General features: G+C 47.0%; 1 protein-coding gene across 1 annotated transcript in view; it reads right to left on the bottom strand.

Annotated features, from left to right (window-relative positions):
* CLIP2 (CAP-Gly domain containing linker protein 2) overlaps nucleotides 1-26,688 on the bottom strand; it is a gene marked incomplete at its 5' end in the record, with an annotated part of 61,527 nt that overhangs the window by 7,450 nt on the left and 27,389 nt on the right. The window contains 8 exons of the mRNA XM_082008793.1: nucleotides 2,643-2,700; nucleotides 5,308-6,252; nucleotides 7,856-7,960; nucleotides 12,371-12,431; nucleotides 14,830-14,933; nucleotides 16,096-16,293; nucleotides 17,270-17,483; nucleotides 21,871-21,995. Coding sequence (XP_081864919.1) covers nucleotides 2,643-2,700; nucleotides 5,308-6,252; nucleotides 7,856-7,960; nucleotides 12,371-12,431; nucleotides 14,830-14,933; nucleotides 16,096-16,293; nucleotides 17,270-17,483; nucleotides 21,871-21,995 — 1,810 coding nt within the window. The remainder of the gene's footprint in view (nucleotides 1-2,642; nucleotides 2,701-5,307; nucleotides 6,253-7,855; nucleotides 7,961-12,370; nucleotides 12,432-14,829; nucleotides 14,934-16,095; nucleotides 16,294-17,269; nucleotides 17,484-21,870; nucleotides 21,996-26,688) is intronic.

The raw sequence follows: 26,688 nt of genomic DNA, 5'->3' as shown, positions 1-26,688 counted from the left end.
CTGCTGATAAATGATGGAGAGTGGCTTGGCAAGCTCCTCCGCCAGCTCTCTCAGTACTCTCGGGTGGATCCCATCAGGCCCCATAGACTTGTGGGTGTCCAGGTGGCTTAGCATGTCCTTGACTGCTTCCTCCTGGATTATGAGGAGTACATTGTGCTCTCCATCCCCGTCTTCCAGCTCAGGGGGCTGAATACCCTGCGGATACCTGGACTGGCTATTAAAGACTGAGGCAAAGAAGGCATTAAGCACCTCAACCTTGTCCTCGTCCTTGGAGACAATGTTCCCCGCTATATCCAGTAGGGTATGGAGATTCTCCTTGCCTCTCTTTTTGTTGTTAATATATTTGTAGAAGCATTTTTTATTATCCTTTACGACTGTGGCCAGACTGAGCTCTAGCTGGGCTTTTGCCTTTCTAATTTTGTCCCTGCTTGACCTAACGAGATTCTTGTACTCTTCATGAGTTGCCTGCCCCTTCTTCCAGAGGTGATGAACTCTCCTCTTTTCCCTGAGTCCCAGCAAAATCTCCCTGTTCAGCCAGGCCGGTCGCCTTCCCCGCCAGCTCTTCTTACGGCACATGAGGACCGTTTGCTCCTGCGCCTTTAAGATTTCCTTCTTGAAGGCTGTCCAGCCTTCCTGGACCCCTTTGTCCTTCAGGACTGTCTCCCAAGGGACTCTCTCAACCAGTGACCTGAACAGGCCAAAGTCTGCCCTCCGGAAGTCCATGATAGCAGTTTTGCTGACCCCTCTCCTTACTTCCCTCACAACTGAGAATTCTATCATGTCGTGGTCGCTAAGCCCAAGACGGCCTCCGACCACCACATCTCTCACCAGTCCTTCTCTGTTTGTAAACAGCAGGTCCAGTAAGGCATCTCCCCTGGTGGGCTCACTCACGAGCTGTGTCAGGAAGTTATCCTCCACACACTCCAGGAACCTCCCAGATTGTTTCCTCTCTGCTGTGTTACACTTCCAGCAGATGTCTGGTAGGTTGAAGTCCCCCACAAGAACAAGGGCCAGCGAACGCAAGAGCTCCGCCAGTCGCTTATAGAATGTCTATATGAGTCAGAGCTGCCGCTCGCCAGGAGCCCGCTCTGCCGGCCGGGGGGGGCTGGGGCACCCTCTCTCTCCCTGTGCTGCCGCCTTCGCAGTTTGGCCGCTTCAGGAAAGGTCCCCCGGCGCGATCCTTCGCCCCAGAGCCCTTCGCCTCGGTGGCTTCACTGAAATGGCGGGCGCACTGGCTTTTAAACTGCCTCCTTGTGTTACTTCCCACACTGGGAGGCAGAAACAGTTTTAACATACGTGTTCTCTTCCACACTCAGAGCCATAGATTTGAAGTACGATGCTTTTGTGGCTCAAGTATGAACTTGTTGGTTTTAGTACATCCTATATATGGCTTATTCGGTGTGGACAAAACACGCACGTGGACTGAGCAGCCATTTTAAGAGTAGTGGCTGCTGGACCTACTTATGTTCTGCCCTCACTAGGCAGAAATTACCCGTCAATCAGCATCCAGTTTGGTACAACACGTGTGTATTCCTGTACCTGCAAAGAGAGTGACGCAGCTGACTGGCAAGGCCTAGCTGGCAGCGAGGGCAGATGGGAACAGGACAAAACACCTCTGAATCCATGAAGAGCGGGAAGGACACTCAAACCGAAGAACGTTTCTATTAAGTAAAGTTTAAGCCTGCAAAACTCCCCAGTAACCTCTGTTTAGATTGCTACATCCTCAGCAGGGCTTTAACAAGGGCTTTAGAGGGAGCAGACTCCTTAGAGGTGAGTAACTGAGGCAAAGCTATGCCACCACAAGCCAAATGCCACTTGAAAAGAGAAGTGACAAGTTAGTTCTTTAGAGATCACCCTTATGATCTACACTGAGACCATCTTCTGCTGAAGAAAAGCAACCCTAAGGAAGAATGAAGAAATACGAGTCTCCTAGGAACGAGCAAGGGAAGGTGTGACCTGGAAGCACGTTGCGCACCTTGGAACAGCCCTGAAGCCTTCACGGACACCCAAAAGCGTACGCCACGCGCAGTGATGTGGTAGGACATCGCTCCCAACAGAGACCATCAGCTCCAACCTTTCCAGGTCTGCGGTGGCTCAGACTAGGGGTTACAGCTTACCCTCTTTGTGAGGGAGGGCGAGAGCAATTCAGTTTCAAAGCTACGTTACACAGATTTTCTGAGTGCGTAACTTCTGGGGTTTTTTAAAAGGGCAGATTTGATTTATAGGAAGCTTAATTAAAAAAAAAAGTAACCCCCATTATTTTAAGCTGGTTCCATTAATATCTACCGTTAGCAGTCGTCTCCTATGAACAAACTACATTTAACGTCTGGATTTGACCTGCTGTAACAACCCGTGAAGGGACAGAAGCGCGCTCATTTCCCCAGATCTGCCTCCAAGCTGCACCATCTGCATGGTGAGTGTGTAATACCAGTAAAAAACATCCACCCCTGCACACGCTCAGCCAGACTCGGGGCAGGGGGGGAAAAGCCAGACAACAAATGCCATCCAGCAAAATCTGAGAGATGAAATGGCTTCCTAAGCCCCTTCCACACAGCCATTCCTGCAAGAGTAGAAAGTCAGAGGAAGGGAAGGCACATGAGCCACTAGAACACAGTGTTCCAAGACAAAACAATGTTTCGTACCTTCCATAGTCTGTTTCATCTTCATCTTTTCTTCTGAAATATCATTAGTTTCAATCATCTGAAATAAATGTAAAAGAGGAGATATAAACCAGCCCTTCACCCAAAGATTCAAAGCAAAGTTAACAACCACAAAGCCCCATCCAAAGCAGAAGTGTATCCGGTACCCAAGTTACGATGTTTTATATCCTTCCTGAGGGAAACAAAAGCTTCTGAGGAGTCACACCTACAGCTGGGTACTACTGAAGGTTAACTGGTACCATCTGAGGGTGCCTACATACAACAGGCAGCTGAGCACAACAGTGAGATTCACCCGGGAGGGAAAACGAGATCAGGCTTTCCCCGCAAGCTCTGGTTCCAGCTTTCACGCACGCAGAGCGATGGAAGAGCTGCTCTCCTTTGGACCAGTCTCCTGTGGTAAACCACACCCAATATTCAGGTGCAAATGCTCTTTAACATTCAACTTGAGACCTATCAGGCAACAAGTTCCTCAACTTCTGAAGAATCTAACTCTGCCCAAAGTTATAACACCAGTAATAAAACCTTGATAAAATAATCGTTATTACAGAATGATTACTAAAAAAATAAGCAAATGCCGATCCACATAGAGGATTCTGCCTCTTCCCCATCCTCTTTTTTCTATACTGCACTGGAAAGTGTAAAGCCAGAGACTGCAGCGCTCACTGCCAAGCCTTCTATTGCAGAAGCCACAACTCAGCCCTTCAAGCCTCTTAAGGTCCAACAGCCTTCGGTGAGACCTCAGCACACACCCCAGATCAAGCAGTTGCTGCGGCCACCACCGCTGAAAGCCCTGAGGTCAGTCCCCAAGACCTTGAGTGGGCTGCAGGGTACTTGAACAGAAGCAGGAGCACGCCAAGAGGGGGAAATACGCTGGCTGATGCATTTCTGGTATGGAAAAAACTGTTTAATTGCTCTTGGGAAGCACAGCTGTGGTTCTCGCTTGAAGGTCTAGGCAAGATGGCACATTCATGGTCACAAGACACATTTGTTTAAAACATTTGGATAGTTAATACTGCAGTCACATTCAATCAGCCAAGACATTTAAAAATAGAATTTCCCCTATGACACTCAAAGGCTTTCACCCATGCATTTCTTCCCACATTTTCATGATTTTAATCAACACATAGTTAAAATAATTATTTCAAGACTCCCTGGTTCTATTCCAATATCAATGTCCCCCAGAGCCCCCTCAGTTATTTAAAGGGCTCAGGAATAAACCTCCAGCTTCTTATTTTACATTCATTCCTGTTTGAATATTGGCTATAACGTGTGACATGTTGTAATAACAACGCACTTTTCCCAGGGCCCTGGCTGTACTTATTGTTCATGACTGTCTTTACTAGATGAAATGTGTTGAACAACCCTTGAAACACCATTAATGCTGTAGATTCCTCCTCAGGCTTTTGCCCCTCCTGTCCAGTTGAGTGTGCCTTTCAGCAGGCATGAAGCTCTGACTTGGCCAACAGGAATTCATGGGCTTGACTTGGCTGCCTAGAGGTGCAACCAATTTCAATGGGGCTGTGCACATTGGCAAATTAAACATAGGCACAGTATTCGCTTCCTTGGCACCTAAGGCTGGAACGGTGACAACGTTGCCAGTGACAGATTTCAAATGAGTCTTCTCAAAATGTGCGCTTTTCATAGCTTATTTTAATTTTCTGCATCCCTACAGGGACAAGGTGTAAGTTGGGTTTTTGCTCATTTCTCATGCAAAATCCAAACACAAACGGGGTCCAGCCTAGAGCCATGAGTAGCAATCTCCCCACCTCACTCTAGTGCAAAGCCAGCCACACGTCCCTGTGCCATGCACAAAGGCAGGACGGCATCCTGTGGCAAATAGTAAAAAAAAAAAAAAGGGGGGATGACTTAGAAAGACACAAAGGACACAGAAAACTGACCCCTTCAGATTATTACTGTTCTTATTTTAGCCTTCCCGAGGAGCCTCAGGACTCGCATTCAACCAGGCATTTTATTTCCCCAGCCTGGTGCCATCCTGACCCTTGCTAGCAGCTCTTCCACTACAATCCTTAAAGGCAGCATTTCCCCATCTCTCTTGTATGCGCGGCGAAGCCTGCCCGCTGCCTCTGCCGCACTGCTGGCGCGCACCTCCCACCCTGTGCCGTCAGCTCAGCTCCCTAACCGAGGCTCTCAAGCCATGCTCCAGGTGCTGAGCAAGCTACGTGCTCTATCTCAGCGTGGGCAGCGACTCTTCTTCCACCCTGTCCTCCACCCACCCCTAAAGGGCCTCGCTCCATAATACACTAAGGCTGCTGCAGCTCCTCGGGCGACAACAGCTGTATTGTAGAAACGATGCTTTTTCAGCTACGAACGCTGCCTGCTCGCTCGGGATGAGAGCCCACCCCGACAAACTACGATAGTCCTATTCTGCTGCCATAGCACTCGTCTGCCTTCAAGCCCAGACGTGGCCCACTTGCTTCTCTTGACTCTTATTTCTCCTAACTGTGCCACTGTACTGGCTTTCAAGAATAGGAAGACACCTCCAGCATGGAGATGGAAGGTAAAAAACATCCGGATACTTTGAGGCATAGAAAGCTCAGAAAATTGCCCAAGGCAGCAGCCGAGGGCTACTCCTAGGAAGAGTTACTAACAGTGGTAACAAACAAGCAGAACGACTCAGAAGTCATACGTTTGCATGCTGAGAAGGATGCAGGGCCTCCATGGACTGCAGCTTGTTCTCTAAGACAAGCACTTTTTCCTGCAATCTGTGGATCTCCTGTTTGCTCTGGACTTCTGTTTTCTGCAGTGTTTCATAGTCCAACATCTTCTTCTCAGCCAAAGAAATCTGCTCTTTCAAGAAAGCTATTGCTTGTGTCTGATCTTTATATTCACCATGAAGTTTCTCCAGTTCAAGCACCCTCAGCTCAGCATCTCGACACTTGTCCTTCACATCTTGGAGCTCAAGAAGGTGCTGATTGCTTTTGGTTTCCAGTTGCATTTTCCAGTTGCTGTTGCTTTTTTCCACTTCATCCACAGCCTCCTGCAACTTCAGTTTGAGGCTCTCTTTCTCCTTTATATGAACAGCTGTCTCAATGTCATGCTTGGCTTTCAGGTTCTCCAACTCAAGCTGGTGCTCCATCTTTATACTCTCCACCACTGCCTTCAGTTCCACGATCTCCTTGTGCTGGGTATCGGGGCCTGTGTTCAACGTGGCTTTGAGGTCCTCCAGAGACTTCTGGTGGTCAGAAGCCAACGTGTCCAACTTGGACTTCCAGTTGTCCATAAGCCCCATGTTCTCATTAGTGGCTTGCTGAACTTTATGCTTTAGGTCAACGATTTCCTGTGAATACTTCTCATTGATGGCTTTCAGCTTCTCCATCTCCTGCTGGTACTTCTTTAATGTCTTCTCATACTTCTCCTTTAGCTGGCTGCTCTCCTTCTGATGCTCCTTGTTGGCAGACAGCAATTGATCTCGTAGACGAAGAGCCTCCGACTGCAAGCCAAGGTTATGCTCAGGGGTCTCTGCTTGGTGAGAGCTCCTGAGGCACTGTCGAAGCTCATCCACCTCGCTGCGCCTGAGGCTCAGCTCCTCCTCCAGCTGCAGGATTCTGGACTTTTCCGCTACCGTGGTTAACTGCAACACAACAGAGAACACAAAGTCAGTCCCCATCTCTCATTGCTGCATCCTTCCTTTTACTAAGTGTGCTCCAGTGGCAGTAAATCCAAAGTACATTAGTCAAAGTTCAAATAAACAGGACAAGAATACCCAGCGCCCTCCAGTCTGAGTACAGTTTTGCACCAGGGTAACTATCACCAATAACTCCAACAGTTATGTCCATGTGCCAATTGCAATTTGTTTTTTTCTAATAGGAACCTTTCGTTTTCCACAGAGAAACACCCACCTTTGAAACAACCCTTGAAATTTGCTAGAGAGCAACAGCGGTTTATGAAAAATAATGTCCTGAAAAGGGCATTATACTTCCAGACTAGGCATCGTGCCAGATGATGCACAGAGGAAATGTGACTGCACATGCAGGAATACCACAAGCACTGAAACCAGCATTAAGCGTATCATGTTTCCTTTATTGCTCCGCAATCCTCAGCCTACAGACCTTTCTTCTGCGTCGTAATTTGTTTACCCTGGTGTAAAAAGGCAAAGGGATTTTTACACGTGAGTACTTGTTAGAGTTTATTAGCAAAGTAAAAATAACGTAGAAGGCTAGAGGATGCAAGACAATAAATCTGGCTGTGGTTAATATTGAGCATCAGGGCTATGGATCAATGTCTTATGATCTGAATGTAACCTAACAGGGCTGAACTACCTGCTAGTCACAGGGAGTTCAGGGTGCTGCAGCTATGGATGGAGAAGAAGAGGAGATGTGACTAGATGAAATATTAGAAAAAGGCAGAAGAAACAAGGAAACCAAGCAGATCTTCCAGTGCCAAAACACAAGCGATCAATTCCGTTTCATTTCAATTGCCATTTTCCCCACTAACCGTCAGCCCGGGAGGCTGTGTGTTTTTTATTTTAGATGGGCACAGGGGCATTCAAACCGTTTAGCCCTTTTGGAGAACCTCATGTTTGTGTTTTCTACAGAAATTCACCGGTGAGGAGCAAGCTCACTGTAGGCAAGTTCTCCGCTTCCCACACCACACCAGCATGAAAAAGCCCTTTCCACATCTGGCTGCTTTTAGGATGGGGTGTGTTGTTCATCCGGGCAGCCTGTTCTCTTGCAGGCATGGCCAAGGATCAGAGCTGGTCCACCTGCACTCACCAGTATCTTCCATTTCGGATGGCAGCTCCCACAGCTGGAGAAGGACAAAGGGAATGCTGATTGCAATGTTGTTTTCTATTACAGCCTGGGGGAGCCTTGAGGCAGAATGAACTGTGCAAGGTGCAGATATTATTTGGGCATGTTAATTGAAAGATGAATTGTGAAGAGCTCATGTGTCAAATGGTGGCATGGGGCAGAGAAGCAAACTCAATCTGAGAAACCAGTCCCCACACAAGAAGCAAAGCTAGAAATTATATCGTACTACCGTTTCCAGGAGAGAGAGCAAAGGAAAAAAAAAAAAAAAACCAAACCAAAAAATCAGGGAAGCCTAAATTCAAGCCAAAACCAAACAACCCCACAAACCAAAAAAAAAAAAGAAGAAACCCAAAGCAAGGCATCATGAGCATCAACGCAGGGGGCAAGCGCGCCGTTCTGCAGGCAGGGCAAGTGGGGGTCCGTTACCCTCGTGTCCTCTAATTCTCTGAGGAGTTTTTCAGCCTGTGCCTTCTCAAACAGCAGGCTCTGCTCGAGCTCCCGTATTCGGGCATGCTCCAACTGCGTCTGAGTCTGGTCACACATAAGGAAAAAAGAAGAACAGTGGAGATGGGAAAAGGGGAAGGGGGGAGAGAGAGAGAAAGAGAGGGAAAGAGAAGGCTGCAACATCATCTTCAGTGTACAAGACAAGGAAAGGCAGTTCACAACAGGAGGAGAATAAAGATCCAAACAAGCAGGAAAACTCCAACCGAACAGAAAATGGTCACTACGGGATTTTACATGGTACTTGTAGTGGCTATTCATAAGGAAATGGAATCTGTGACGGGAAAACATCCCTCTGCATTAGAAAGCTGCTTCAGTGTTTTCCTGCATCAAGACTATCCCGAAGACACTTCCTAAAAAGCAAAGCTCCCACTGCTGCAGACCACCAGTACAAGACCCTTGCACCACATAAGAGAATGCAAAGACCTTGCAGTGATTCTCTGCATCTCTCCTCAAGAAGAATCACAAGGTAGACTGAAAAGAGTTGGAAGTTCCCATCCTCTTTTTGCTCCGGAGACAGGTTGAACCCTGTACTAGGTGGGGAAAAAAAAAGCAGGTCATACTGTACACAGCATGGTGCTAAAACCAAAAATATACTGCACTGAAAGCAAATCAAAGAAATTTAGATACCAAACCATTATATATATATTAGTGCTTTAGGTTTGAACAGGGCTGCTATGAATTTCAAAGTGATTTTTGCACACTAAGACACACAAAACAGAACTATTTTTTTGTTCTGTTTTTGCCCTTTTTTTTTTTTAAAAACAGATGAGTAAATTAAGCACAAGAAGCTTATGTAACCTGCCAAATCCAAGAACGTTGACTCAGGGCATTGCTTTGGTGCCCTCCACTTTTAAAGCAGAAGTACCATATAGCTTGCCACCACTTGGTGGCAAACCTCAGGACTCTACAACAACCGCTGTAAGATCATGTAAAATTTCCCATCAATAAAAGACGAGAGGAGACATGGGAAAATGCATGAAGATCTCTGGCTTTCATATTTTTTTTTAGCTTACAAACCCAACATTTTCCTTTGAATTAAAACAGACCTACCAAAACCCAAACCAAACCTAATCAGAACCATTTTTTTTTTAACCCTCATTTTCCATATAATTATTGGCTTCCCCCTCTTTCTATTGGAACCAGTTTTAGGGATTTTCTGCCCTTTCCTACAATACAGGAAGGTTTGGTTAGTTGTGTACAAACGATGGAAACTGAAGGTTGTAAAAATCAGTTCTCTGTTATGGCTTGAAAGGTATCATTATACATGTATTCATAGATGGTCAAGATCTCAACCGCCAGATGCCCTCATTCTACTCCATATTTTATGTGGTCTATTTGACCTCTGAAGGAGAGGAAAAAAAAAAAAAAGAGATGTAGTCTCAAAAACCCAAACATTATCAAAATCCCAAAATAATATCACTAAAATGCAAAAGTTGGCTGAATGCATCCTAATAAGAAAAATGAAGAAATTTAATTTTTTTTTACTGAGTGGCTTCTCCTGCTCTCTGCAAAGCTTGAAGATCCACATCTCAAGGTGGAGCTCCAGGCTTGACTTTATCTACAGGGATAATTATTCCATTGATACTAATGAATTTTCCTCAGTTTACACTAGCTCAAAATCCCCAAGTGAAACTTCAGCAACACAAACTTTTGAAATTACCTGAACTGGTGGCAGCACATCAGACACTGGCTACCTGAAGACGCTGACCTATTACAAAACTAATCTCTGAATCTCCCAAAGAAACCCTCTCACGACTCCTGAGGTTGACACTCAGGCAAGCTTGCTCAGTATCTACCAATCCTGCTATTTTCCAAGTCTGGAAAAAACACATGAAAACAGAGGAGAAAAATAATCAGAGAAGAAAGTTATATCAACTATTTTACAGTCCTTAAATATAGCTTCACTTAAGATTTGCATCAAGTCCTGTGTTGTTTCTTATTTTATGCAAATCGGTTTGCCTAGCCAGTATGACTCAGAGCCTCAAATCCAAGGTTTTCCTGCACTTTGAGAGGGTTCAGATCTGAATTTTAGACAGACTTCTCGCTATTAGCCTTAAATTACTATTCACAAATTACAAACTGACTTCCAACTGCTGTTCAAGATATGAAGGTACATTCCAGGAGATGTGCATGAGATAGCTCCTTGAAGGCGTTAATATTTCCTATAACAACAGAGTCTTCCACCCTAAAAAGCCTTTCTTAAAAGGTTTTGTTTTCCTGCAATTGCTTTTTGCATTCCAAAGCCCTATAGCATCAGCATTGCCCACCAGGATCAAAAATGAGGTGAATTCACAACTACATTTCAAGGCAAAAATCTGCAGTTCCTCCTTCTTTATCTGAGGTTCAAAAACTGGACCCGTATCTCCAGGCTTCAGACGAATTCATTTCTTTGGTCAAAGAGCTTCTAAGGATGCTGCCTGCCATGCCCAACATGGGAGAGTCCCAGCTTTGTTCAAAAACAACATGATATTATGAGAAATACCATGGGACTTAGCCTAGCCTTCAGCAGAAACCCTAGATCCAGGGACCACAGAGGAGATAATCTTTCCTTACCATCGTGTCCATTACTGGCTGTTAAGTGCAAGATAAACGTTCTCCTCTGAGTACTTTCAAGAGGGCAGTTGGTGTAAGAGGACTACAAGACCAGAGGAGGGGAGACAACTGTCGCTGGCTTTTGCTTTTGGTATTTGGGTGGTTAGCTGAGCTCCAGCTAGGGATGCGAAGAGCGGTGCTAGCACCCGCTGGTTGATGTTGTTGTGATTTTACATGCAGGATATCAGGGACAACCGTTTCCCAGGAAATATACTGCAAAATGAAGGAGCACTTAACCCCCCGATTTCCAATGAGACACTTTTTTAAGTGAATTAATTGCTTCTGGAAATCCTAACTGTCTCCACACCAAAGCAGGAAGCTAAGCATTAACTCCAGTGGGTCAATCATTCGGTCTGAGCATCCAAATTAGACAGGACAGAATGTAAAAACTGACCACAGTAAAGTCCTCTGACAGTGTCTGTGCTGTCACTGGTGTTGGACCCACAGGGAAACATCCCAGTTCTCTGGATCGCAGGAAACCAAGCTGCTCCATGACTCTTCCCTAAGAAGTTACTTGTTCTTCTGTACAGATGAACATGGAAGTGGGGACAGGACCCTGGCAGCCTGCAAGAAGCTTGGCCATATCCCCATTGCAAAAGCAACTCCTTCCCAGTGAAAATGAAAATCAGATCTGTCCTCGGTTTGGGACTTGCAGCTACAGGAGCACTTACATCACAGCAGCTCACCACCTGGCTAAAACGTGCTGGCTTTTTTCTTAAATATATCTAAATATACCTGCTAGCTAACCCTGGTCCCACTGCCATTACTTCAGAGCTGGGCTTAAACACGTAAAGCTTACACAGGGACAGTTCACTGCTGTCAAAGGGAGTGATGGATCAATCACTTCTCTAAAGCGCTGGGGAAACCTATCATCTAAGCTCAGGAGTCAACAGAAACCTGATTTTGCACCCCCACACTATGCAGAAACTGCCCTTGCTGTCCTTTAGCAAGGTCTGCCATCTGTGCGTCGCCGATTCATACCCTGTCAAACACATTACTCTGCTTCAGCTTCTGGTTAAAGAGGAGAGGTTTATGCCAAGAAGGTCAAAGCCACAGCAACATACTCCACTGCCTCATTTGCCCATTTTTCCGGGCTTTTTATTGAGATGATGACAGTGAAGCACAGGAGCAGGTCCCTTGACCTTTCTGGCTGTACTAACCTAGCACTTCAGCTAAAGATAAGGGAAGGTCCCGATTTACACATGTAGAGCAGAGCCTTGCTTTCACAGAAATATTTTCTTTTCCTTTCCCCCCACCCCCAGAAAAACCTCCTGCTAGAAGGGCAAGCTCCCAACACCACTTCCAGTTTGCACAACATCAGTGCAACAGCATCGCTCTGAGCGACAGCCCTTCCAAATAAAAGAGTATTCTAGTGTCAAACCCCACGCTTGTGGGCAGAGGACTCCACATGAGGGTACTGCAGGTCAGACGACACACGGACTAGAACAGCATCTGACAGAATAGCCAATTCGCTGCTAATAACAGGACACTGCAGGGACAGTGACTGAGCAGTCAAATTATTTCTACAGTGGAAAAAACATATGTTGAAAAGGATTCAGATACAGTCAGATTTAACACGGCTTGGCAACTCATGGCAACTTTTAAAGCCAGGCTGGCTGCATGCGATTAATTCTAGGCAGCTCCTAGCATTATTAGTCATTGGGCAACATACCAAAGAACCATCTTCACAGTTTATACCACGGTGCTCGCAGCAGGTCCAAAGCCATCAATAAAGATAGCATCTTGTTTAGAGTTGAGCAAAAGGTGGCAGAAATTACTCAGGTGAGGCCCCACATGTAATTTCAGGTTTTAACCCCACGTTTTGGTAAGGGTGTTAGGAATTACCTCCAGATCCCCCTTTGTGATGGATTCTTCCTCCACACGGAACTGCAAGTCCTCCACTTTCCTGGAAAGGGGAAAAGACACAAATAGCAATCAGTAACACCCAGATCAGCATCCCATTTCTAAGCAGCCATTGCACATGGGCCTCCCCTGCACAACCGAAGTCGGAGAGTAGAGGGATACAGACAAACTTCGTGTACAAACAGCTCAGCAGAAGACAAACAGCAAGACACGTGGAACAAGACAGTAAGCAAGCTTCCCACAGAGCAAACGTTTGCCTTCACGCAAGGTGCTGTTTCTACCGCACCACCTCTCAGCAAGCACAAGGGCTGTTCACTAACGCTGGGACCCAGAAAACATGAAAATCACAACCAGTTTTCACTGGTTTTCTTAGACTCTGTTGCCCTGCAGCTGATCGCTGGGCAACTCCTGTGCCAAATGCACAGGGTCCATACAAAATATTCCATGGGTATCGGAGGCTCTGCCTTCTTGGCAGGGAGTGGGCAATGCTTAATGTTTCCACAACGTGGAAATGGCGAGTTACCCTGGCAGAAAAACCATCACCAGAGATTGTATAGGCCAGTCACGCATAAATGCACAGCAAAGTCACAGGCACAAATGCAGACATGCCTAGAACTCGTTTGCAAAGTCTGAAGAGAAAATCCAGTAATGATAAAAAAATAATTCAATCTTCTGCTGAACTCAGTCCCCTTTGCTCTCTCTACTGATTTTAAAGAAGAGGCAATAATGAGGATATTGAGCTGGTAGCCAGATGTAAGGGCTCTGATGCAGACAAAAATAGCTGTGAGTGTACATATCTAACTTCATAAACAAGCTTCCTTGTCTAAACCTCCTCTAATTAGAGGAAGCATTTGTTGATATTTAGGAAAGAACTCAGCTGTCTTGGGTTAAAGGGCCTCCTGGAGCTGGGAAAGTGAACTGCCTACCAGAAGAATGGAGAGACTTATGCACAAAAGAACAATTCGTCCTTAGGAGGGGCATCATTCAATTGAAATCAACACTGTTTTCAGTTACTTAACACACAGAAATGCCTTTCTATTCCCACTGAAGAGTTTAATTATATATATGGAGCAATCGGACTCCAAGAACGACAAGCAGATCTTCACTTTTATCCAGAGAGGAAATGTATGCATCATCATATATACGTGGATGGGGCCTCTGGGATGGGGGAGATGATGAATCACGCTACAGTAAGGCTATACTCCAATTTGACTTCCCTTCCTCAGCAGGAATGTCCTCAAGATCAGCACATCACAAATAGAGGGGAAAGAAGAGGTCTTTAGCAAAGCCAGGTTGTACAGAAAGGTTAGGGGTCTGGGATGGCCCAGCTTGGCCCAGTTCTGTTTATTATCTAGTACTGTTATTTTAGACTGTATCCTTAGCCAAGAACGTCCAAAGACAAGGCTTTGTCACTGTCCACACCCTTGCCATCAGTTAATCCCACCTTTACCGAGTAATTCCATTTTACACAGTGACACGGCCGAGTTTGGTCAGGGTATCAAATCTCAGAGTAACTGATAATACTGGATCCCTTCGTTCCTTCGGGCAAATAATGCAGCTTTTCCCTGAAAAGGAATGGCTGAAAACCCTCAGTAACTTCACTGCCCAGCAGGAGACCAAGACCATTTGGCCTTCTATTGGCAGTGGTAGATCAACTGTTGGCCACCACCGTATTGTCAGTGCAACATGTGCCGTGGTCAAATGCTCTTGAACATGCAAGCAGCCTGTCAAATATTTATCAGGGTCATCAAAGAAGTGCCAGCACTTATAAAGTCCTAATCAAGAATGGAAGCTGATGGTGTCCTTTTTTTCCTTAAAAAGTGTTACATGCATTTGGCAGGAAAGTGTGCCAAATCATGAAACTCCCTTTGGCAACAAAACAGAGCTGCCCCATCCCAAGTGTGAGCTGCCCTGGCTGGCTGTTTGCCTTCTGCTTTTCAGTTGCATTGCAACAGCAGGGCAGGTTCAGCTGAGCATATTCAGAACATCTGAGACTGCTCACGTCACAAAAATTATCTCACTGCAACCCCACCGAATGATATAGCACCGAGTCTCCTCTAAGAGCCGTAAGACAGAGGAACGTACAAGACTAATTGTAAATACTTCATTGTTCAGTCATGATTAACAGCAGTTTGTCAGCAAACAGGCACAGTCACAGTACTGGATGCCCAACCCTAGACAAGAGTCACATCAGATGCGTAACTGCAGCAAAATTATTCTAAACTTCCCGTTACCTGAAGCAGCACACCCCTTCCCTACATGCAGGCAGACCACAGTGGCTAGGAGAGTGAAACACAGCATATTTGAAGGACTGGAAGACATCCAAAGATGACTTTCCCAGCCACTTTCTTCTCCTTAGGCCCAATGAACGATGTTCTCAGGCAAGAGCCTCATCTCCCCCATGACTTCACCTCCTCCACACCCATCCGCTCCTGCTTTACCTCTTCTCTTCTTCCAGCTGGTTCAACAGCTCAATCTTCTCCTTCTGCATCCCATCCACTAGGGCTCGTGCTCGCTGGAGGTTTCCTTCTGCCTCTGTGACGTACTGCAGCAAAAAAAGAGCCCGAGCCACAAAAGTTAACAATGTTTGAGGTACAGAGTTGTTTAAAAAAAGGATCAGAACAAGGGGACAGAAGGTTTTGATGATCTGTTTCAGAGGATGCTAAGGTAAGAAGGTAAATTTTTCCAAAGAGCCCAGTATGTAGGTATGAAGAAGAAAAAATTGCTCAGTCTCCAGCAGCTGTAAATTTGATCCATGCTTCAATGCCTCTCTGACTTGAACCCTTTGGAGAATCCAGCTCTGATTAAGAGTGCAGAACTTGAAGCCTGAACAGTTTTGAAATTCTGGTATGAGGTTACCAGGTGCGATTCATTCCTCGTCATGAAGCAAGAGAGACATTTCAGACTTGAGTTAATTAATTTGTTAATGGTAATTACCAGAAAACACTATACACAAGGAGGATGTCAGCTAGCAGTCGATTTGCCAGTTTCTCCTGCATTTCTGACAGGCAGGTGTGGCCCACCATACAAAGATATACAGTGCCATCCCTGCTCCCTAGTAGCTGATGGGGGATTATAAACATGAGCAAGGAATTTAGGGCAACAGCGGTCATTGAAGAGCCACATGTTGACAAATAGCACAACTACAACTCCTCTCTAAGCATTCAGGTGCATAAAACATAATTTGTACAAATGCTTGTACAAAAAAAAGCTAATATGATCAGCCCGTTTTCCTTACGGATCTCTTGACTTTATTAATGTGATAAAAACATCCTCTCTGGCAGGAAAGCAGTGACCTATGAACTGAGCTGATACTCTCAGCAGTGCCCGATAGCATCGAAAAACACTGCAATGCAGTCATGGCCAAGGCCAGGTTGGGTAGCTAAGGGCACAAGTTTGCCCTCCACTTGCATTTCAGCATTCAAATGTATTGATCCAACAGAGACAAACTATCTACGGTCTTTTTTCTGGCACAGCCCTTTTTTCTGCTCCTGGCTTGGGGCAGAGAGAGCACATGTCACACTGGCAGGAGTGGAGAAAGAGCCTCAGCTTAACCCACCATGCAGGAAGCTATCTCCACTTAAAAGGCAGAAATTCAGACCCCAGGTTTCACATCAGGAAGCTATACAGGAGTAACATTATGATCTGAAACTTTCAGAGGATGCCAGATATTTGAGTGCTAGTGATAAAGCCACATCACCTCCTACCTGCTCGTGTTGGGCTTTCATGATGGCAATCTCTTTCTCCACCTCGCAGATGTGGCTAGTGGCTTTGGCAACCTCAGCCCGCTCCAGGTCACGCTCTGCCAGTAGCTGTTCGATGTGCTGCTGCTTCTCCTTCAGTGCCTCCTGGAGAGCTGTGGTGCCAGAGATTTTTCGGGCATATCGAGAAGAGGTCTCTGTCAGCTGGAAAGAGAGTTAAAAAATGACTGGTAAAGCTATGTCCTTCCCAGTCTAGCACAGTTTGAAGTCTCATGTTAAATCTGGAATGGATCTCACCTATTGATCATTTATTAGAGCTGCAGTTCCAGCACTGGACCCTACAGGTGGGGTTAACAAGTCTGCAAAATGTCTGGACACCTCTCACAAGCTCAATAGCTCTTCTACACTGCAATGAAAGGACCATTTCCCAAAGGACAGGATGTAGGGTGGGAACAGGTCAGGAAAAATTATCATGTATTGTACCATCTGCTTTCTCAAATACATTTTACTGATGACCTGCACTGGTGCAGCCCCAAACAGGGAGCTCAGCTGGGAGGACTGAGCTCAACTGGAGACTGGTATGGGCTACTTGGAACCGCTCCTCGTATTGGATACTGCACCCTCGTCCCCAACCATGATGACTGCAGGTGCTATGCAGCAAACACTACGGCAGAGTCAGAGCTTTTAATAATATTGCTGCCTTCTCTGGTGTCTGCTTTCTTGAGTAGCTGCCAAAGCACAAGGCATGTGATCCAGGACAGTGCCACCCCTCCACAGTAAAACACACTCATTATAGGAGCTTTTGCGTAGCTATTCAAGACAGCAGCACACTGCTACACAACCACGTGGGACAAGAAGCAATGGCATTTTTCTGCAGGGATCCTACATAAAACCAGCTCTTGACAGTGGAGCTCAGATTTGTCCCCTTGGAAATAGTAGTTCAGGCTCCTTAATGGTCACAACTGCTCTGTGTCTGTTACGACTCTTGCGTCCATGGAGGGAGTCCTATCTGCAAGGTGGGTGGCAGTATCCCACACTCCACATCCCCATCACGTTGATGGTGAAGGAGTAGCTGCCCCAGTGCAGCTGCTGAAATGAAACCCCAACTCTCCCACTTTGTAGAGCCAGGTCACAGAAGAAGAGGATCAAGGCTGCACGGTCCTTAGAAAGAGCCACTTACCAGCCCGCTGCGGCTGGGCCTGCCCCCAACAGACGATGCCACTGAGCTGACGGAGCTGATGGAGGAGCTGCTGGGGCTGTGGGTTAAGGCAGACACTCCCATGGCCATTCGTTTGCTCTTCTTTGCCTTGGCAGGGCTGGTTGATGGGAACCCGATCCGGATCACCTTGTGGATGGGAGCAAAGAGGCCAAACTTCGGAGGGCACTGAAAATACCTGTAATACAGGAGACGCATCAAGTCAGAATTGGTAGAGCACCCATCTCACCCAAGCCTCGCAGAATGACACCGCTAAGCAATACGCAACCCCGGCCCTCAGCTCATCTCTTGGTGCTTTGCTGTGACATTGTTTCCTGCACGCAAGTGGTTGGATTATTCTCCCTACCTGCCACTTAAGAGTAGTGGCAATCTCCGTGTTTCACTTGTGGTGCTTAAGCAGGGAGACCAGAGATAATCGCCATGCATGAGTTGTTGCACACCTGGATGGGATGCCAGCAAAGACCCATCTGGTAGCCTGGATGGCACAAAGATCCCTGTACAGAAACACAGCGAGAGCACATGCGCTCCTTCCTTACAAACCAACCTTCCCAAAACTTGTGTGCGTTCTCTACCCTCCTTTGCAAGAAAGTCACGTAGTAAAGCATGTCAAATAAAAAGAAGTGAATCACATAGCTCTGTATAAATGTTCTATAGGGTAAAAATCTTTCCTCACGAAACAGAGGGGGAAATGGCAGCCCCTAACTTTGAAGCTTAAAATACCATTACAGCAAACTCCAGCGTGTGCCACCTCCTCTGGGTTGCAGAGAAAGAGAAACCAGTTCCCACGCAAACAAACTTAGAAAGAAGCAAGCGTAAAAAAGGGAGGATCAGATAATTACAGTGCAAGCTCTCTTCCACAATTGCAGCGAGCCCAGTGATTATGTCTCCCTAGAGCCCTTTTCCAGAATACAAATAAGCCAAAACCCATAGCATCAAACCTTGGAAACCCCTTCAGAGCTTGGGCCGACCGGCTCAAGCCAGGGTTTATCTGCTGCTGGCCAGCTGCACTGCAGCAAGTAAAACCGGATCATCTCCCGGCGTCGCATCCCCTTGTTTCAAGGGAGTAGCTAAACACAGAAAACTATCTCCTTTAAGCGTTCCTTCTCACAGGCCTTGTAGCAAGGCTAGGACTAAATATTGGCCATATAATAGCCTGTCCTATGTTAACATAAAAAACAGGTCCTAATGAATAAATGACACAAATCCAGCTTTGCTAGCACTAGTCCTCTCTCCAGATGTGAGCAGCTGCTTCCCCAATTCCCTTTTATTTTTAAGTGCTGGCAAGCACACTGCTGTGTCACAGGCAGACCTCTGTGTGCTTGGGAGGCCAGAGAACAGCCTGATCTCCAGCCAGATGAGAAAGTGATTCATTTTCAAACATCTGCTCAAGCCCAGTTTTCTCTATAACAATCTTTAAACCCTCCCTACAACCCAAAATCACTCAGCCCCCTCCGCTTGCTGCCTTGGGTTTGGAAAACCAGCCATATCGCAGGCTGACCTCACTCAGAACAGGGACCCAAGGAAGAAAATCAGTCTCACCTCTTGCAAACCAGCCAAAGCCCTGCATCATATTCTCAAACTGCAGTAGGCCCAGGCAGATCAACAGCATGGCACAGCCCCTTCCACAGGTCGATCTGGTTTAAGCATAGACTGGTACTTGTGGCTGCACAATGCCAAAGGCTAAGTCCCTGAAAAGCCCCCTGACAGCTCTTAGCAAGCCCAAACTTGCATCACTATGCTCATTTTTAATCCAAACTGGAAGTGGTTGCAATTAACTTTTATAGTTCAGAAGCAGGAACTGGGTCCAGAACACTTGGCAGAAAAAAATCTGCTGGAAAACCAGGAGCTACTCTCACTGAGTGCTAAGTTGCTCTATACTCACGTTAGAGAACAGAAACAGGGAATAAAAGTGGTGGTGTGATGGCAATGCAAACTGCAGGCGGGAAACAGCACAGAAAATTTTTAAATAGATGAAAAAAATCCTCAGTGTCCAAGGCTGACTATGTGAAAGCAAAGGTATGAGCAGTTTAGTGGGCAAAGACTCCCATAGGAGCAGAAGCAGAGAAGGAAGAACAGTAAAATAGAAGAAGAACAGTTAGAGGTTAATATACTAGAGATGAGTAAGTGGAACTTGCTTAACTTTGTGGATAAGAGACAAAAACCCCACACCAGCACCTCTCTAGTCTCCTGCACAGACAGGAGAGCGGACGCAGCAAAGCTCAGTGTCTCAGCAGCACCCATCTGATGTACGGAGCGGGGCTCAGCGGCGATACCCTGTCCTCTTGGGCACAGAACGATGGCCTGTGGGCAGCCTCCACCAGAGAGCCACAAGCCGCTCGGGAAAGCCTGGCCTTTCAACCTTCCCTTGATGCACACCCAGACCCGGACCCCCTTCCTGAACCTGCAGGAAGATCCGAGTGACCCTGACAAATTTCAGCCAATTCACCACCAACTCAACGGGAGTTGTCCACAGCAGCAAAGGCGGTGACAATGTCTTTCGCTCGCTCATTTGCCTACATGTTGCCTCTCCTACTTCCACCAGCCTCCACTGTCTCAGAGTCAGCTCTTTGGACTCAACTCTCCCTTTGTAGCAGACTGCCGCTGCGGCAGCAAGCGCTGGTCTCGGGCAGCCAGGCCAGGGATGCTCACTAGATGGCAACAACCACCAAAGCAGAGAGACTCCAGTCCCTGGACCTTCTCTGCCCAGACCGATTCTGGCAGGACAAGCTCACAGCAGTATCAGGAATCCCGTGTGGCCATGGCAAACATGGGGAAAGACTGTCTGAGGGGTGCCTGCAGGCACCGAGGGAGTTAGTCTTACTATGTCTGCTTCTCCTCCAGAACACTGCTGTTGGAATCGGCATATGCTATAAGAAAATCAGAAGGTTGGATGAAGGCTCAAAGGACAAACAGGGACAATGCTGCAAAGCTGCAGCCAGATGCTTGGTGGCCAGAGCACACTTCAGCTGGAGAGTCCATGTGCACCACTGCTGTATCAGCTAGTATCCCTTATCACTAGAGGTCTGCAAAATCAGCCTGGATGCAAGGGGCAGGGATGCCCTAGACTTCCCTCAGCCTCCCCTGTTTAATCCAAACCTCTTAATTCACTCCTGCTCCCCGATCCCTGCTGTGGAGCTCAATTTTTCCTGCTCTTGATAAAGCGTGAAACAAAGGAGAAGCCTCGCAGACAGGGCACATCCAGAACAACCTCAGCGAAGATGTAGCAGTTTCAGGAGATAAATGACTTCCCAGCAAGAAAAGTGTGAGGACGAGAGGCGTAAGGACAAGAGGCAGAAAGCACCCCCTTGCACTCACATCTGCCTTTCACATGCACAGAGACAATAAATAATTTCTGAGCACCCTGAAGATTAAACTTAGAGATAATTCGTAGTGTATGATAAAGAAAGCAGGGACTTGGATTCACTCCATGACTTATTCTCTACCATCCCAGTTTTTTTCTTTTGAGAAAAGGTCGGAGCTCAGCCATCTGCTGCCAATCATTTACTGCTTTCTTGTCCTGACATTGAACAAGGCAGCATTTCTCTTACTTTAAATGAAAACACATGGCTGCTGGACAAAACGAGGCTGACCCAACACAAGAAACCTTCGTTACAAAGCCTGAGATCTAACAAGGGAGGAACTCTCAGGTCCTCAGTTTCAAAGTTAAATCTCACCTCTAATGCAGGATTCCCTTAAGAAGCTCCAAGAAATCACCTGTTCCTTTAGTGGGAAATACTGTTGAAGGGCAAGGAATCAGTTCCACTTGTATTTGAAGCAGGGTCAAAGTGCTGCTGTATAACTCGGATTTGAACATCCCCAAGCTCAAGACCTGAAGCTGGGGGTCATTCCCTTACCTAACTTCCACCTCAACAGAAACAGCTTCTCAGCAAGCCTGCGAGATGTCCCCGCCCAGTTTTACAGAAACTAACAAGGGCTTTTTTTGAAAATGAAAATAGTGGAGGTGCCTATGGAGTCAGAAGTGGTAAGATCAATCAGAAGACAGCTGTCACACTACAGAATTAGTACAAGGACAGACAACGACCACCAACTGCTCTTTCAGATCTCTGGAAATTTGTCCCCAGAAAGACCAGAACAAATAACATTAAGCTGAGGGGAAAAAAGCAAGTCAAACCTTCATCTTCTATAGTTCTGACAGGGTGAATTATAGATACAGCGCAAGAAGAAAGTTTATGAAAGGAACGTGTGGTAGAAAGCAGAGCTAATACAATCACAGAATCAATTTCTAGCAAAAACTAAAACCCAAAGTAAGTTATCTTCTCTCCCTACTCTCTCCCCTTTCCTGAAGCCACCCAGGTTACTTCTTCACGGATGTTATCTGATCCTGCTTTAAAATGCTCCAGTGATGAGGTTTCTATTGATCTCCCTGCAAAGCCATCCCAAAGCCCAAGAGACTCAAAACTGGACTCTTCCTCCCGGCCCACAGCGTCCAACCAAACACAGCCCTAACTCTTCCTCCCAGGTCCAAGCAGCCCTTGGCCCCCAGCCACACTTGGAGGCGTGTAGGACCCTACATGCCCCGGGCTGGGTGGGAGAACGCACAGCACCTTGTACCAGCAACCGCTCCGTCGTTCTTCCCCAGCGGTTCATCCAGCTCCACGCCACACCACTCTCCTTTGGCAAAATCCGTCTCTCCCACGTAGCGCACAACTCCTGTCTTCGTCCCGCCAACCTGTTGGAGATAAGATGCCGAGGGTTAGAGATGGCGGCACTGGACTGCCATGAGGGGACTGAAGCTGGGACAGTTATGGAGAGAGGAGGGGCAGGGGAAGAGACATCAGTATTTTCTGTTTCCTATCTAATGAAATCGCAACAGACAGTTTTCATATCAAGTTCTCCTAGCACTAAAGATGTCTCTCCAGTAACTACAACCAAGTGACAAACTCCCACTTTTGGACCTGCCTGCCTGGAAGATGTCGGAACAAATATAATGAAGACATATTTCAAGGAGTCAACTAATTGTACAAAGTTACTTCTGAGGCCGTGAAGGAGTTTAAGCCCTCCAAGCGCAGCTTATACCTGCCTTCTGTAAAGAACCAAGACGAGCACTAATGGGGTTTCGGTCCTGTGCTCTTTCAGCCGGCAGTTCTGAGCAACACTGGGACAGGACATCAAAAGGGACAAGCCGAGCCAGGAAGGCACTCATCACTCGTCAGCTTGTCCCATGTAGGGCTTGCTAGGACGCAGCGAACAGCCCTCCCTGCAAACCTCTCAAAATAGAGATGTTTTGCACAGCAAAAACCTCCGCTTTTACCTACTCGTCAGGAACGTACGAAGCTGGGTTTTGATCACTGCTATGGGAACACATTGCACGGGGCAGCAGCTGCCTCTGCACTAAAAGCTCCTGCTTAGATACTTGTGCTGAGAAAAGAAAGACGGAGAAGTAGGAGGGCGGTTCTAAAGGTTCGTACTTCAAGTAAATCAGCATAGGCTAAAAAAGGTTTAAATCCTATCTTTGCTAAAGCCTAGGTTCAAGGAAGAAAGCTTAAAGAAGTTTAAAATTAAATTTGCAGCTTTATCTTGAACGATATGCTGTTATTAATTTTCTCAACACTAAATTTTACATAAACGGGTATCAACAGAGTAATATTCTCCTATAAAAAAGAGTGAGAGTTGAATGAAATCTCCAGTTTTGTGTATACTGAGGTAGGGATGTTACAGATTTACCAATTCCGAATCCCCCAAAATTCTGAAAATTGCTTATGCAATGGAGAAAGAGTTTTCCCAGCCTAAAAATAGCCGCACCTGAACGGACTAGAGAACATAGCTCTGAAGTCCGGGTCCACCTCAAGTCCTGGGAGGCTGTGCTGCAGCATGCAGCTCGGGTCAGTCTGTGATTTCTCTCGCTAGGGATTCAAAATGCTGCTTATGGAAAAACCTTGGCTGATGTTGTTCTTTCTGCATAAAATATGACTTTTATCAGTCATATCAGGAAGCGGGAAAATATTTGCCAGCAGGAAAAGTATCAGAAGAAAGCTTTCTGGTCCTACACTGTGTCCAGGAGTAAAAAGATGATTCAATTTCAGTATTAGGTACTTGGCAAGATGCAGATTTGAACAGTTGCAGTGAAATTCTTTAACTATTACTCACAGTCAAATGGCAGACCCCTTTTTGATTTATTTGAGTTTGTACAGATTTAGCCTCTTAATATTAATGCAATGATTTAATGCCATTCTAATATATTTCTTTAGCTGCAAGTTGAACTCGGTGTAGGTGCAATTCATCTTAATGTCATTTATAGGAAGTTACCATTGGCGGTAAGCTCTCTCAATTTTATTTTTATTGAGTTTTAATTACAGATATTGAGCCACATTTCCTTTGCCAAGCCGCGGGATCCTGACCTCACAGAGCCTCATGTAAACACCTTAAAAATCCAGTGAGCTCCCTCCATCAGCGTGACCCTTACCTGCTATTCTGGGGCATCTCCTAGAGGGTCACACTCCTCCATCCACACAAACAGTAGTTACGTCCCCACAGATACTGCTTATTTTGAGAAAGCCGTTTCCAAACAGGAGCAAAAACAACTAGCCCTACTGACTTAAACACTCGCGTTATCTAATCATGCCAATACCAACACCGTGCGGCAAGAGAGCAGGTCGCGCTCCTGCCCAAAAGCCGCACATCAGTGAAGCGGCTAAGTGCAGAGCAGGTCTAACGCTCCCCCAAACGGCAATGGGAGTCTCTGCTTCCAAAGCAACGGATTTTATTTTCTCTTTCAAGCATTAATTAGTCTGCCACCTTTTCTATAAAATACGCCCTCGCCGTACAGCATTATCTTCTCCCCCAAGCCAGATGGACACGTCTGCTCCCCAGCAGCCTGGGCTCCCCGCGTCCCGGCAGGGCTGGTGGTACAGTCAGAAGCCAACACGGGGCTGTCGCACTCGCACGCCAGCGCTCGGCCCTCTCGTTGAGCTTCCCCTCTTTTGGCAGGCACACAGAAACTCCTATGGACGGAGAGCCTAGGAAATCCATCCGACTCAGACACACGGATTTATTCAGCCCCGATAATCTGCTAATGCTGCTAAAATAAATAACGCGTTTCGGAAAAAGTCGGCTGGCAGGTCGTACCAGCGCATGAAATAAGCTCACCAGAACAGAAGTGTTTGCTTCTATCAGACCCTTCGCTCCGAGGCATCACCGTGGAAGGAGGGTACGAGGCAGCTTGTGAAAGCCAGGGCGGGTAGCACTTGCACAGCGTAACCCACGGCAGCTCACAGCCGCCCCTTCTGCCCACGCCTGGCTTTGATACCACGCTCCACAACCCAGGCGTGAAAGCCGGGCGCGGATGGCTCCTACCGCACCAACACGCCCGCCGCGACCGGAGGACCGCCATCCTGTGAACGTCTCGGCCTGCCGCTAGCATCGGTGCCACCCGCAGCCACGAGGTTCCCTGTGGAAAACTTGCCGGCATCTCCCAGCCTGGCACGTCAATCAGAGCCACGATCACACCTTCACATGCCGAGTGTGCGGAGTTAAGCAGAGACAAACTGGACAGGGCAACTCGCCTCTTCGCTAAAGCGCAGGGTTAACAAGGCTGCCGGCGAGCTCAGCTGCACCCCGGCAGTTCAGACGTGCCCCGGCTTTTATAGTTGGCACGTTTCATTCAAAAATGAGCAAAATGCCCAAAGCTTGTCTGAGAAGCCTTTAATAGTTACCTTACCAAAACTATTACTGAGATTATTCATGTCCAAGAGAATGGGATTTTACCAAACATAAAGTGTTACTGTTTTTAGTTGTAGCTGTTTTTGGAAAAAATAGAAAGAAGCAGCTAAAAGTAGCTCTTTCTTGAAGCTCCAAAAAACAGCAACGACACTGGCATAGCAATATAGGGGTTTTTTGTTTTGGAGTGTATTTTGACCAGCATCAACATTCCACGTTTCTCTGCTTCAGATAAAAACACTCAAGCTCCTGGTGGTCCATCCTCTCCAGCTGGATTCACGCAGCCCCAGAGCCACATGCCTCTGACCTCTTGGGAAGTTCAGCGCCAGCCTGAAGTTCTCTGCCTCAGCTCCGATGCCTTTTTCATGCCTTTGGCTAAAGACCATCTTCCTGACCTGGCTTTTCCTCAATGAAAGATCTCCAATAGTCTTGACAGCCTTGAGCTCGACCTTCACAACAAAATGAAGCCAGGATTATTTCGCAAGTCTCTGCCCTAACTGGTGAGCCAGAAGGGCAGTGTGCACTCATAGAAGAGGGACATTCACACGCCTTCCCTGCTAACTGCAGTATCGCTGACGACATGTTTTACCATGGTTTTCTCATCAAAATGACAATATTGGATCCAGACCAGTATCCCAGGGTTGAAAAGACAATGATGCTAATCCTTCCAGACACTGTCTTCATCACAGCTGCTAATATATCATTTAAACAATTTACCGAACTCGCACCAGGCCATATCTCAATCCGGCTGCTGCAAGTCAGACCCCCTCCAGCCTGCGTTTGCTCTTGTCCCCTTGCGTCCTTCCTGCTCGCTCCACAGCACTTCCCTGCGCTCAGCAAGAACCTCTTAACAACTGTCCTCAACCCAGGGCCTGGGGGCAATGCACTGCTGGCAATGCTTTCCAGTACTGCTCAGGGAGAAAAGAAAAATAAAATTGTAAGTATCATTCAGGCCAAGGGGGACTGTTCCCCACCACGTCACGCAGGGTTCCGGGGTCGGCAATGGCTGTAGTCACCTGCTTGAGCACACCCCCAGGCAGAAACCACGGAGGCGATGCTGTGCAGTCTACTTAAAATTCTCATTTACCCATCTAAATTTATTTTCCCAGCTGCTTTCCAAAGCATTTCCACAAGACAGCGCTGCTGACCGGAGGGTCGAGGTGGGAACGCAAGTGCCCAAGCACAGCAGACCGACGTGCCCACTCTGCAGGGCTCACGCTGGGTCCTGGGGGGGCCGCCGGACTCCCCCGTGCCCGCCCGCAGGAGGAGGCAGGAAGGGGACGGTGGGGAGAGGGCAGGCACAGGACACTGTCTTTACTCTGAGGACCTTCAGCTACTTTAATGTGCAGCACATAAGCTTACCCTACACAGCTGGACGACACTAACAAAAAATTGGAGCTCACCTTTATGGGACGAGGGCTGCTTGCCCCAGTTTGAGCTGCAGCTGCAGGCTGTATCCAGCGTGTAAACTGAAGCAGCCATCCTTTCCCTTGGGGAAGAAAGGGGTTTTTTCCCCCACTACACTCATCCACACAAACCTGGAGCCTATTTCCACCCAAGCTGAGAGAGGCAGAAGCTGTGTTTTCCCACCACACAGAATTTAGCTCTTCCAAGTATTGATAGCAGAAGATTATTGTGCAAGACTTGATTTACAGAGGGTGCTTGGGGTGTACAGCAGCATGGGGGTGTGGGTCCAGCCATTACAG

Source organism: Phaethon aethereus, assembly GCF_964289735.1.
Source record: "Phaethon aethereus genome assembly, chromosome: 19".
Lineage (NCBI taxonomy): Eukaryota > Metazoa > Chordata > Aves > Phaethontiformes > Phaethontidae > Phaethon > Phaethon aethereus.
Note: the sequence above shows the minus strand (reverse complement) of the source record. Positions and strands in the feature narration are given on the sequence as shown.